The sequence below is a fragment of the Trachypithecus francoisi genome, unplaced genomic scaffold (genome assembly GCF_009764315.1).
Source record: "Trachypithecus francoisi isolate TF-2019V2 unplaced genomic scaffold, Tfra_2.0 Lachesis_group4, whole genome shotgun sequence".
NCBI lineage: Eukaryota > Metazoa > Chordata > Mammalia > Primates > Cercopithecidae > Trachypithecus > Trachypithecus francoisi.
The window spans coordinates 150,533,745-150,547,366 of record NW_022681469.1 but is presented as its reverse complement, the minus strand read 5'-3'; the positions used below and the strand labels follow the sequence as shown (position 1 = coordinate 150,547,366).

General features: G+C 46.3%; 1 protein-coding gene across 6 annotated transcripts in view; it reads left to right on the top strand.

Moving 5' to 3' along the window:
* PSPH (phosphoserine phosphatase) overlaps positions 1-13,340 on the top strand; it is a 45,513-nt gene extending 32,173 nt beyond the window's left edge. For 4 of the 6 annotated variants that reach the window (XM_033194543.1, XM_033194548.1, XM_033194547.1 and 1 more), the window contains 5 exons: positions 911-1,069; positions 2,641-2,775; positions 5,423-5,568; positions 7,631-7,779; positions 12,847-13,340. In XM_033194543.1, coding sequence (XP_033050434.1) covers positions 911-1,069; positions 2,641-2,775; positions 5,423-5,568; positions 7,631-7,779; positions 12,847-12,954 — 697 coding nt within the window. In that variant the 3' untranslated portion in view covers positions 12,955-13,340. Of the gene's footprint in view, positions 1-910; positions 1,070-2,640; positions 2,776-5,422; positions 5,569-7,630; positions 7,811-12,846 lie in introns of all 6 variants that reach the window. The other 2 variants (XM_033194544.1, XM_033194545.1) reach the window with 2 other exon arrangements.
* Positions 13,341-13,622: the final 282 nt, after the last annotated feature.

The window sequence follows — 13,622 nt, the reverse complement described above, 5'->3', positions numbered from 1 at the left end:
CCCTTTGACAACCCACTTAGAGGGCCACTTACCTGTCAGATTCAGCTCAAATACCTGTGCCTCCTTGAAGCCGTCTTTTTTTTCCTTTTAGTTAGAATCAGGGTCTTGCTCTGTTGCCCAGGCTGGAGTGCAGTGGCATGATCTCAGCTCACTACAGCTCCACCTCCTGGGTTCAAGTGATTCTTCTGCCTCAGTGTCCCAAGTAGCTGGGATTACAGGCATGTACCACCACGCCCAGCTAATTTTTTGTATTATTATTTTTAGTAGAGACTTGATCTATGTTGCCCACACTGGTCTCGAACTCCTGGCCTCAAGCAATCCTCCTCCTGCCTTAGCCTCCCAAAGTATTGGGATTACAGGGATGAGCCACTGTGCCCAGTCTGAAGCCCTATTTCATAGATAAGGCAAAACATTTTTCCTATGTGCCCACAGAACCTTATGCACACCTCTGCTTTAATGCTTGCTTCCTTGCTACAATTAGGTCAAAATATATATATATATTTATATATATATATGTGTGTGTGTGTGTGTGTGTGTGTATAACTAAAAGAAAAGAAAGAAGGCTTCAAGGAGGCACAGGTATTTGAGCTACTCAGGAGGCTGAGGCACAAGAATCACTTGAACCCGAGAGGTGGAGGTTACAGTAAGCCGAGATCGTACCACTGCCCTCCAGCCTGGACAACAGAGTAAGACTCTACCAAAAAAAAAAAAGAAAGAAGAAATTGGTGTAGTGTGGGAAGTAAACAAAAAGGAAAAACAAATGAATCTGTGAGTATACTCTTTTGTGGCCTGCACTGACTTCGACACAAATTAGATCAGCTTGGTAGGCAAGGTGGGATCTTTTCATAATTGTATTTGATGTCTTTAAATGTATTTATCTTTTAAATACATTTATCTTTTTTTCTTGTAGGAGGAAAATTCTTCCAACAATGGTCTCCCACTCAGAGCTAAGGAAGCTGTTCTACTCAGCAGATGCTGTATGTTTTGATGTTGACAGCACGGTCATCAGAGAAGAAGGAATCGATGAGCTAGCCAAAATCTGTGGCGTTGAGGACGCGGTGTCAGAAATGTAGGGATAGCATTTATCCACTTTATGAAATGATAAAGACTTTCTAAAGAGTGACTGTTTTGGATGAAGTGCTAGACCCTGGCTATGGAACATGAGCACTAGGCTTTTTCTTTCATCCCTTAGAGTTTAATTTGACATATTCATTCGTTTATATAAATATTTATAGCAAACAAACATGGATAAGACATGTTCTTAGCTTGATCAGGGGAATGATGACCACCACTAACCAAAAAAGGTGGCCTGAGGGGCGGGACCCAGGTGTCCAGTGGCTTTGTGTCATGGTTTAAAGTGTGGCCTTAGTGGTTCCCTATAAAGGTTCAGAGTCTCTTGGTGGATCCTGGAGCAGAGCCACTCCCTCCCTCCTGCCCTCCCGCCCTGCAGCTGGGCACCTCCCTCTGCAGTCCCAGTCCCCCAGTCATGCACTATGTCATTTTTTTTTTTCGAGACGGAGTCTCATTCTGTCGCCCAGGCTGGAGTGCAGTGATACAATCTCGGCTCACTGCAACCTCTGCCTCCCGGGTTCCAGCAATTTTCCTGCCTCAGCCTCCCAAGTAGCTGGGATTACGGACGCGCACCCCCAGGCCCGTTGAATTTTTGCATTTTTTTGTTTGTTTGTTTGTTTGTTTGTTTGTTTGAGATGGAGTCTCACTCTGCCACCCAGGCTGGAGTGCAATGGCCGGATCTCAGCTCACTGCAAGCCCCGCCTCCTGGGTTTACGCCATTCTCCTGCCTCAGCCTCCCAAGTAGCTGGGACTACAGGTGCCCGCCACGTCGCCCGGCTAGTTTTTTGTATTTTTTTAGTAGAGATGGGGTTTCACCGTGTTAGCCAGGATGGTCTCGATCTCCTGACCTCGTGATCCGCCCGTCTCGGCCTCCCAAAGTAGCACTTACAGGCTTGAGCCACCGCACCCGGCCGAAGTTTTGCATTTTTTTAGTAGAGATGGGGTTTTGCCATGTTGGCCAGGCTGGTCTCAAGCTCCTGGCTTCAGATGATCTGCCCACCTCAGCTTCCCAAAGTGTTTGGAATTATAGGCATGAGTCACTGCACACTGGCCTCTTAATGTTATTTTCTTTTTCTTTTCTTTTTTTTCTGAGACAGTTTCACTCTTGTTGCCCCGGCTGGAGTGCAGTGGCGTGATCTCGGCTCACCGCAACCTCCACCTCCGGGTTCAAGCGATTCTCCTGCCTCTGCCTCCTGAGTAACTGGGATTACAGGCATGGGCCACCATGCCCGGCTACTTTTGTATTTTTAGTAGACATGGTGTCTCTCCATGTTGGTCTGGCTAGTCTTGAACTTCCACCCTCAGGTGATCCGCCCGCCTCAGCCTCCCAAAGTGCTGGGATTACAGGCGTGAGCCACTGCGCCCAGCCTGTTAATGTTATATTCAAGCAGTCCTTCGAAAATTTATTCCAAGGCCTTGCTCCCATTGCAGCAAAGCCTGTCTGTTGTACAGTGGGGCTCTTCGTAGCATCTTCCTGTTGGTGGATGTTGTGCAGACCTGGAGCAGTAAGGCATGTTAACCTCGAGGACATCGAACCTGGCTGGCCTGACTGTTGGGTCTCCCTCCTAGGACACGGCGAGCCATGGGCGGGGCAGTGCCTTTCAAAGCTGCTCTCACAGAGCGCTTAGCCCTCATCCAGCCCTCCAGGGAGCAGGTGCAGAGACTCATAGCAGAGCACCCCCCACACCTGACCCCCGGCATAAGGTAAGAGGAGCCCCTGCTCCAGGTGTGTTTCAGCACCAGTGTTGGGAGGGGAGGGCAAGTCCTCCTGAGAGCATCTAACTATTGCTTTAGAGCGCCCTCTGGGTGATTTAATTATTTTCATTTTTATTTTTTAATTTTATTATTATTTTTTAAATTTTTATTTATTTATTTTTCAAGATGAAGTCTCACTCTGTCAGTCAGGCTGGAGTGCAGTGGTGCAATCTCAGCTCACTGCAACTTCTGCCTCCCAGGTTCATGCGATTCTCCCACCTCAGCCTCCTGAGTAGCTGGGATTACAGGTCCCTGCCACCACACCTGGGTAATTTTTGTATTTTTAGTAGAGATGGGTTTCGCCAAGTTGGCCATGCTGGTCTTGAACTCTTGACCTCAAGTGATCCACCTGCCTGGGCCTCCCAAAGTGCTGGGATTATACCTGTGAGCCACTGCACCCGGCCTACTATTATTTTTTTTAGAGTCAGCGTCTCATTCTGTTGCCCATGTTGGAGTACAGTCATGGCTCACTGCAGCGTTGAACTCCTGGGGTCAAGTGGCCCTTCCACCTTAGCCTCCTTAATAGTGGGGACTATAGGTGCATGCCACCATGCCCAGCTAATTAAAAAAAAAATTTTTTTTTGAGAGACAGGGTCTCGCTTTGTCACCCAGGCTGGAGTGCAGTGGCATGAACACAGCTCACTGCAGCATCAACCTTCTGGGCTCAAGGGATCCTCCTGCTTCAGCTTCCTAAGTAGCTGGGACTACAGATGTAGACCACCATGCCTAATTATTTTTTAAAAATTTTCTATAGACACAGGGTCTCACTATATTGCCCAGGCTGGTCTTGAACTTGTGGGCTTAAATGATCAATTTTCCCACCTCAGCCTCCCAAAATGTTGGAATTATAGGTTTGAACCACTATACCCAGCCTTTAAAATATTTTTTGTAGAGATGGGGGTCTTGCTATGTTGCCCAGGCTGTTCTCAAGCTCCTGGCCTCAAGTGATTTTCTACTTTGGATTCCCAAATTGCTGGATTTAAAGGGGTAGCCTGTGTGGTTCTTTTGGTACTTACACATGGTCTTGTCTGGCTGGTTGTGTGGTCCTGTCTGTTTCCGCCTTTCCTCTTTCTCCAGGAAAATCTAAGTTTTCCTTGTTTGTCCTCATCTTGTGTTTTCCTGGGTCCATGGACAGAGTAGAGTTCTGGAATGGTTTCCTGAAGTAGCCAAACTCTACCCATTGATTTCTTTTTTTTTTTTTTTTTTTTTGAGACGGAGTCTCGCTGTGTTGCCCAGGCTGGAGTGCAGTGGCTGGATCTCAGCTCACTGCAAGCTCCGCCCCCCGGGTTTACACCATTCTCCTGCCTCAGCCTCCCAAGTAGCTGGGACTACAGGCGCCCGCCACCTCGCCCGGCTAGTTTTTTGTATTTTTTAGTAGAGACTGGGTTTCACCGTATTAGCCAGGATGGTCTCGATCTCCTGACCTCGTGATCCGCCCTCCCAAAGTGCTGGGATTACAGGCTTGAGCCGCCATGCCTGGCCTCTACTCATTGATTTCTAAGTGCATTTAGAAAAACATATATAAGGCCGGACGTGGTGGCTCGTGCATGTAATCCCAGCATTTTGGGAGGCTGAGGCGGGCAGATCACCTGAGGTCAGGAGTTCAAGACCAGCCTGGCCAACATGGTGAAACCCCTTCTCTACTAAAAATGCAAAAAAAGTTGGTCAGGCGTGGTGGCTTGCGCCTGTAATTTCAGCACTTGGGGAGGCCAGGGTGGGCGGACCACAAGGTCAAGAGATGGAGACCATCCTGGCCAACATAGTGAAACCCTGTGTCTACTTAAAATACAAAAATTAGGCCGGGCGCAGTGGCTCAAGCCTGTAATCCCAGCACTTTGGGAGGCCGAGGTGGGCGGATCACAAGGTCAGGAGATCGAGACCATCCTGGCTAACACGGTGAAACCCCGTCTCTACTAAAAAGTACAAAAAACTAGCCGGGCGAGGTGGCGGGCGCCTGTAGTCCCAGCTACTTGGGAGGCTGAGGCAGGAGAATGGCGTGAACCCGGAGGCGGAGCTTGCAGTGAACTGAGATCCGGCCACTGCACTCCAGCTTGGGCGACAGAGCGAGACTCCGTCTCAAAAAAAAAAAAAAAAAATTAGCTGGACATGGTGGCGCGCGTCTGTTGTCCCAGCTACTCGGGAGGCTGATGCAAGAGAATCGCTTGAATCTGGTAGGCGGAGGTTGCAGTGAGCCGAGATCGTGCCACTACACTCCAGCCTGGTGACAGAGCGAGACTCCATCTCAAAAAATAAAATAAAATAAAGTAGCTGGGTGTGGTGGCAGGTGCCTGTAATCCCAGGTACCGTTGAGGCTGAGGGAGGATAATTGCTGGAACCCTGGAGGCAGAGGTTGCTGTAAGCCGAGATCGCATCACTGCACTGCAGCCTGGGCAACAGAGCGAGACTCCATCTCAAAAAGAAAAAAAAAAAAAGAAAAACATATAAAACTAACTACCCAGGCAATATACCTTGTCAAATATGCCTCAGGCAAATGCATTCAGGAGAAGAAAATATATCTTAGTTCCCTCTTCATGTTTCCTTTTTTTTTTCTTTTTGTATTACTCAGTGTTTGGTATTTTGTATTTTATTTTTGCAGGGAGCTGGTAAGTCGCCTACAGGAGCGAAATGTTCAGGTTTTCCTAATATCTGGTGGCTTTAGGAGTATTGTAGAGCATGTTGCTTCAAAGCTCAATATCCCAGGAACCAATATATTTGCCAATAGGCTGAAATTCTACTTTAATGGTAAGACGTTAATGGTAACATATTCCCTTTCTTAGCAGTTCTATTATTCAGTATTCTGGGTAATGTCTGTTGGAATGCAACTTAAACAGTCACATCAGAGTTAAATATTGAGATGAATGGTCCTCTTAATTGATGTCTTTTGCCCTTTGGTACCCTTTGCTCAGCAAAGTAGACTTAGGTTATCACCTGTCCTAGCTTTATTATCTATAACATCACCTGTCTGTACATAAATGTCTGCATTTAGTGAAACATTAATTCCTATGAAGTCCCCTATGACTTACTTTGCTGTATGTTATATTTCAACTTTATGGGCACTTCTATGCATTTGAAGCAATTTAGACTCGAGAAGGAGACTTGGCTGGGCACGGTGGCTCATGCCTGTAATCCCAACACTTTGGGACCCTGAGGCGGGAGGATCACTTGAGGTCAGGAGTTCAAGACCAGCCTGGCCAACATAGTGAAACCCCAACTCTGCTAAAAAAAAAAAAACACAAAAATTAGCTGGGCGTGGTGGCGCATGTCTATAGTCCCAGCTACTTGGGAGGCTGAGGCAGGAGAATCACATGAAGCTGCGTGAGCTGAGATCACGCCACTTCACTCCAGCCTGGTGACAGAGTGAGACTCTGTCTTAAAACAAAAGCAAAAACAACAACAACAACAACAACAAGACAGAGACTTTAAAAGGGAGACTTTTGTTAACGGATTACTGAACTACAGCCCTTGGGGAAGCCTCCTGTCCCCTCTGTTCCATAGCATTGCCACAGAGTTGTTATATTATCTCAGATCTCCAGTTATATCAAGGGGTGACTGATAGTGATATTCTTTTTTTTTTTTGAGACAGAGTCTCATGTTGCTCCAGCTGGAGAGCTGGAGTACAGTGGCTCCATCTCGGCTCACTGCAACCTCTGCCACCTGGGTTCAAGCGATTCTTCTGCCTCAGCCTCCTGAGTAGCTGGGATTACAGGTGCCCACCACCACACCTGGCTAATTTTTGTATTTTTTTTAGTAGAGTCAGGGTTTCACCATGTTGGTCAGGCTGGTCTCAAACTCCTGGCCTCAGATGATCCACCTGCCTCGGCCTCCCAAAGTATTGGGATTATAGGCATGAGCCACCGCATGTAATAGAACATTCTTGAGTGGTCTAGAGATAGAGATCATTGAAAAAAGAAGTCAAGAATGAGTGTGGTAATTACTGTAACAACAGAAATAATTGATCAAAAATAAGCTGGAATTTCCTCTTGGGTGACATAATATATTAACATTTTAAATTTAATATATTAAGACTGGGTGCGGAGGCTCACGCCTGTAATCCCAGAACTTTGGGAGGCCGAGGCAGGCTGATCATCTGTGGTCAGGAGTTCGAGACCAGCCTGGCCAACATGGCAAAACCCCATCTCTACTAAAAACACAAAACTTAGCCAGCATGGTGGCATGCGCCTGTAATCCCAGCTACTTGGGAGGCTGAGACACGAGAATGGTTTGAACCTGGGAGGCGGATATTGCAGTAAGTGGAGATCATGCCATTGCACTCCAGCCTGGGCAACAGAGTGAGACTCTGTCTCAAAAATAAATAAATTATAATTAATTTGATATATTACTATTGTATGGTGTTGTGCTACCTCAACAAAGTTTGAGAATTACTGGAAGCTTAAAGGATACAACAAATTCACCCGTAGGTATTTATGCCCTAATAGAGGCCATCTCTACAATTGATCCTTGTAATTTAAAAGCAAAGGTTGGCTGGGTGTGGTGGCTCACACCTGTAATCCCAGCACTTTGGGAGGCCAAGGCAGGAGAATCACATGAGCCTAGGAGTTCCAGACCAACCCGGGCAACATACCAAGACCCCATTTCTATAATCATAATCACAATCATAAAAGGAAAAAAAGCAAAGCTTGTTTATTCCCAGGAACAGGTGTGGAGCTCGAGGCTGTGCAACTTTACCCAGGGCCATTTTTTGCCTTCTCAGTGACATTTAAGTGAAGATATCATCTATGCAGAAAGCTGTCACTGGTAAGATACTTCTGTGGGTCTTTAACCCTGTTTTTACTGCTCTTTTAAGGTGAATATGCAGGTTTTGATGAGACACAGCCAACAGCTGAATCTGGTGGAAAAGGAAAAGTGATTAAACTTTTAAAGGAAAAATTTCATTTTAAGAAAATAATCATGATTGGAGATGGTGCCACAGACATGGAAGCCTGTCCTCCTGCTGTATGTATTAAGGATGCTAATATTTTTGCAGGTTGTACTTTTTTTTTTTATATATTTATTTATTATTTCTTTATTTTTGTTTTGAGACGGAGTTTCGCCCAGGTTGCCCAGGTTGGAGTGCAGTGGCATGATCTTAGCTCACTGCAATATCTGCCTCCCAGTTCAAACCATTCTGGTATCTCAGCCTCCCAGGTAGCTGGGATTACAGGCACATGCCACCATGCCGGCTAAGTTTTGTATTTTTAGTAGAGACGGGGTTTCGTCACATTGGCCAGGCTGGTCTTGAGCTCCTGACCTCAGAGGTGATCTGCCTACCTTGGCCTCCCAAAGTGCTGGGATTACAGGCATGAGCCACCACGCTCGGCCGTACTTTTGTTTTCACAGCTGATTTATCCTATAATCCCAACACTTTGGGAGGTCAAGGCAGAAAGATCACTTGAGCACAGGAGTTTGAGACCAGCCTGGGCAACATAGTGAGACCTCATCTCTACAAAATAAATAAATAAGATAAAATAAAAACAGCTGATTTAGAACTATGTAAGATTTAAAACAGGAGTTAAACAAAAACAACTCTCATTACAAGATAAAAATGAAATAATAAAAACAAATTCAATCTTGTTTTGTCAACTTTGTGCAAACCCAAGGAAAGTTATGAAGAAGGAACTAAAAACCTTTTCAAGCTTTTAACAATGCCTTATCCCTGTAGTATGGGCAGCATCTTTTAGCCTAGGTGTGTGCTCAGTAGGTTGGTTTCATTTCCCCAAATAATACCATCAACAACTCATAACCGAGATTTTAACGTCATTTTATACTTTATATACTAGTTCCTCATACATTACCTTATTTAATCCTCATACCAGCCCTATGAAGTCAAATTATTATGTTTTGTTTTGTTTTGTTTTTCTTAGACAGAGTCTCACTCTGTCACCCAGGCTGGAGTGCAATGGTGTGCTCTTAGCTCACTGCAACCTCCGCCCTCTGGGTTCAAGTGATTCTCCCACCTTAGCCCCCCAAGTAGCTGGTACCACAGACGCATTCCACCACACCCAGCTAAGATTTTGTGTTTTTGGCGAGGCAGAGTTTCACCATATTGCCCAGGCTGGTCTCGAACTCCTGAGCTCAAGCAATCTCCCCTGCCTTGGCCTCCCAAAGTGCTGATATCACAGGTGTGAACCACCATGCCTAGCCAAATATTGTGTTCTTCTTACTGATAGGGGAACTGAGGCTTGCAGAGATTATATGATTTACCTGTAACATATCAGAGCATTTTATTTTTATTTACTTATTTATTATTTTTTGGAGACAGGGTCTTGCTATGTTGCCCAGGCTGGAGTGCAGTGTTGTGATCATAGCTTATCACAGCCCTGAACTTCTGGGCTCAAAGGATCCTCCCACCTCAGCCTCCTGGGTAGCTGGGATTACAGGTGTGCATCACTGCATCCCACACTACCACAGCATTTTATTCCTCTGAACTAACTTCATTTTCTGAGACTAGCAGAGGTTTTGTTTATTTTTTGGGGTCTTGCTCTGTCACCCAGGTCAGAGTATAGTGGCGCAATCTTTTTTTTTTTTTTTTTGTTGAGACGGAGTCTCGCTCTGTCGCCCAGGCTGGAGTGCAGTGGCCAGATCTCAGCTCACTGCAAGCTCCGCCTCCCGGGTTCACGCCATTCTCCTGCCTCAGCCTCCCGAGCAGCCGGGCGCAATCTTAGCTCATTGCAGCCTCGACCTCCCAGACTCAAGCAATCTTCCCATCTCAGCCTCCTGAGTAGCTGGGACTGCAGGCGCATGCCACCACACCTATCTAATTTTGTTTATATTTTGTAGAGATGAGGTCTCACTATGTTGTCCAGGCTAATCTTGAACTCCTGGCTTAAGTGATCTTCCTGCCTTGGCCTGCCAGAGTGCTGGGATTATAGGTGTGAGCCAACATGCCTGGCCAGGGATTTTATTTCTAAGCATTTTAAAGTCAATGTGCGTGCGCTCTCTCTCTCTCTCTCTCTCTCTCTCTCTCTCTCTCTCTCTCTCTCTCTCCATATATATATATGGAGAGATTTTATATATATATAAAATCAAATGCTATATATAGCAAGTGTCGTAAATATCAAATGGGTCCATTTCACGTAGGGCTTTGCCTTTGTCATGTCATTCTAACGTAAGAAAAACTACACCAAAAATATAGTGTGGCCAGGCGCGGTGGCTCATGCCTGTAATCCCAGCACTCTGGAAGGCTGAGGCAGGCAGATCACCTGAGGCCAGGAGTTTGAGACCGGCCTGGGCAACATGGTGAAACCCCATCTCTACAAAAAATACAAAAAAATTAGCTGGGCGTGGTGATGGGTGCCTATCATTGCAGTTACTCAGGAGGCTGAAGCATGAGAATCACTTGAACCCAGGAGGTGGAGGTTGCAGTGAGCCGAGATTGCATGACTGTGCTCCAGCCTGGATGACAGAGTGAGACTCCATCTTAAAATATATATATATATATAGTGCTGAAGTTTTTTTTTTTTTTTTTTTTTTTTTTGAGACGGAGTCTCGCTCTGTCGCCCGGGCTGGAGTGCAGTGGCCGGATCTCAGCTCACTGCGAGCTCCGCCTCCCGGGTTTACGCCATTCTCCTGCCTCAGCCTCCCGAGTAGCTGGGACTACAGGCGCCCGCCACCTCGCCCGGCTAGTTTTTTGTATTTTTTAGTAGAGACAGGGTTTCACCGTGTTCGCCAGGATGGTCTCGATCTCCTGACCTCGTGATCCACCCGCCTCGGCCTCCCAAAGTGCTGGGATTACAGGCTTGAGCCACCGCGCCCGGCCTAGTGCTGAAGTTTTTACTCCTAGTTTCCTGAGATCTAAAATAGGGATTGTCTAAAAAAAAAAAAAAAAAAAAAATTCATACTCTTTGTGAATGATGAATGAAAAAGGGTTAAAAGGAACCTTTTTGGCCAGGCACGAAGGTGACTCATGCCTGTAATCCCAACCCTTTGGGAGGCAGAGATGGGTGGATCACGTAAGGTCAAGAGTTTGAGACCAGCCTGGCCAGCATGGCAAAACCCTATCTCTACTAAAAATACAAAAATTAGGCCGGGCGCGGTGGCTCAAGCCTGTAATCCCAGCACTTTGGGAGGCCGAGATGGGTGGATCACGAGGTCAGGAGATCGAGACCATCCTGGTCTACACGGTGAAACCCTGTCTCTACTAAAAAATACAAAAAACTAGCCGGGCGAGATGGCGGGCGCCTGTAGTCCCAGCTACTCGGGAGGCTGAGGCAGGAGAATGGCGTAAACCCAGGAGGCGGAGCTTGCAGTGAGCCGAGATCGCGCCACTGCACTCTAGCCTGGGCGTGAGTGAGTGGCCTACTGCCACTCACTCCGTCTCAAAAGTGAGTGAGACTCCGTCTAAAAAAAAAAAAAAAAAATTAGCCAGGCATGTTGGTGGGCGCCTGTCATCGCAGCACTCGTGAGGCTGAGGCAGGAGAATCTCTTGAATCTGGGAGGCGGGAGATTGCAGTCAGCTGAGACCGCGCCACTGTATTCCAGCCTGGGCATGACAGAGCAAGACTCCATCTCAAAAAAAATAAAAATAAAAAGTTCCAGCCAGGCTGGTCTCAAACTCCCAACCTAGGTGATCTGCCCACCTTGGCCTCCCAAAGTGCTGGGATTACAGGCATGAGCCACCGCACATAGCCTTTGAATCTTTTTTTTTTTTTTTTTGACAGCATCTCGCTCTCTCACCCAGGCTGGAGTGAAATGGTGTGATCTTGGCTCACTGCAACCTCCGCCTCCTGGGTTCAAGCAATTATCCTGCCTCAGCCTCCCAAGTAGCTGTGATAACAGACGCCCACCACCATGCCCAGCTAATTTTTTGTATTTTTAGTAGAGACAGGGTTTTACCATGTTGGCCAGGCTGGTGTCGAACTCCTGACCTCAGGTGATCTACCCTTCTCAGCCTCCCAAAGTGCTGGGATTATAGGCATGAGCCACCACACCCAACCACCTTTGAGTATTTTTATTGTTAGCTTAGATAATTTATAACCAATGTTGGGGTTGTCTAAGTAATGAATATTGGGCTACTAGTTTAATGAGGAATACATAAAAGTAAAATGAAGAGATTTCTCAGGGAGCTCCCAATCTCATTTTCAAGAAACAACAAAATCAGCCAGAAGTGGTGGCTCACGCCTGTGATCCCAGCACTTTGGGAGGCTGAGGCGGGAGGATTGCTTAAGCACAGAAGTTCAAAACCAGCTGAGCAACATGGCAAAACTCCGTCTCTAAAAAATTACTCAGGGAGGCCGGGCGCGGTGGCTCAAGCCTGTAATCCCAGCACTTTGGGAGGCCGAGACGGGCGGATCACGAGGTCAGGAGATCCAGACCATCCTGGCTAACACGGTGAAACCCCGCCTCTACTAAAAATACAAAAACTAGCCGGGCGAGGTGGCGGCGCCTGTAGTCCCAGCTACTCGGGAGGCTGAGGCAGGAGAATGGCGTAAACCTGGGAGATGGAGCTTGCAGTGAGCTGAGATCCGGCCACTGCACTCCAGTCCAGGCGACAGAGCGAGACTCCGCCTCAAAAAAAAAAAAAAAAAAAAAAAATTACTCAGGGATTGTGATGTGCACCTGTCATCCCAGCTACTCAGGAAGCTGAAGCAGGAGGATCAGTTGAGCTCAGAAGTTCAAGGGTGCAGTGAGCCATGACTGTACCACTGTACTCCAGCCTGGGTGACAGGGTAAGACCCTGTCTTAAAAAACAAAAAAAGAACAACAAAATTGGATGGGTGCAGTGGAACATAACTGTAATCCCAGCACTTCAGAAGCTGAAGCAGGAGGAGTTTGAGAGCAGTCTGGCAACATAGAACGACCCTACAAAAAAATTTAAAAAGTAGCCCAGTAAGTTGGTGCACACCTGGAGTCTCAGCTACTCAGGAGGCTGAGGCATGAGAATCACCTGAACCCAGGAGGCAGAGGTTGCGATGAGCCGAGGTTGTGCCACTGCACTCCAGCCTGGGCGACAGAGCGAGACTCCAATAAATAAATAAATAAATAAAAATAAGAATCATTTCTCTCTCTTTTCTTCCTTCTTAGGATGCTTTCATTGGATTTGGAGGAAATGTGATCAGGCAACAAGTCAAGGATAACGCCAAATGGTATATCACTGATTTTGTGGAGCTGGTGGGAGAGCTGGAGGAATAACATCCACTGTCACACAGCTCCGAATACCTTCGGATGGATTTTTACAAGTGATACAGGTTGATACTGTTTGCTTACAATTGCCTATTACCACTTGCTATAGAAAGTTGGCACAGATGATCTATACTTTAAGCTACAGTTAGGACTCCTAGAAGATTGCTTTTTTTTTTTTTAACTGTAGTTCCAGTATTAGATGATGACTATTGATTTCCTGTAGAGTTTTGTAATCTGAATTCTTTCTGTATATTCCTAGCTATATGTCATACAAAGTGTTTTAAGGGTGGAGAGTCAAACAAACACTTTTACTCTTAGAAAGATGGATTTGGCAGCCTTCGGTGAATATTGGTTTCCCTTTGGTATATCAATAAAAGTTTATCCATGTGTCAGAATGGATTTGTGGAATTTGCAGTTCTGCATCTCGGATATTGGAATACCCAATATTTCAGGTACTGTGTTGAAGCATAAACAGCCCCAGGCAAGAAACAGGCTTAAGACTCTGCTTAGTGCTGGACACAGAGTCCTCACCCCATGAGCCCACTCCCACTTCCTGAAGCCCTGGGGCCTTGAAAGTCCTTTTTTTACTTCTTGGGATTTGTCATATATGAAATGTTACAAAGGGTTTTTTTTTTTTCCTCCAATATAACAATAGAGTCTTAAACAAAAGTACTGAT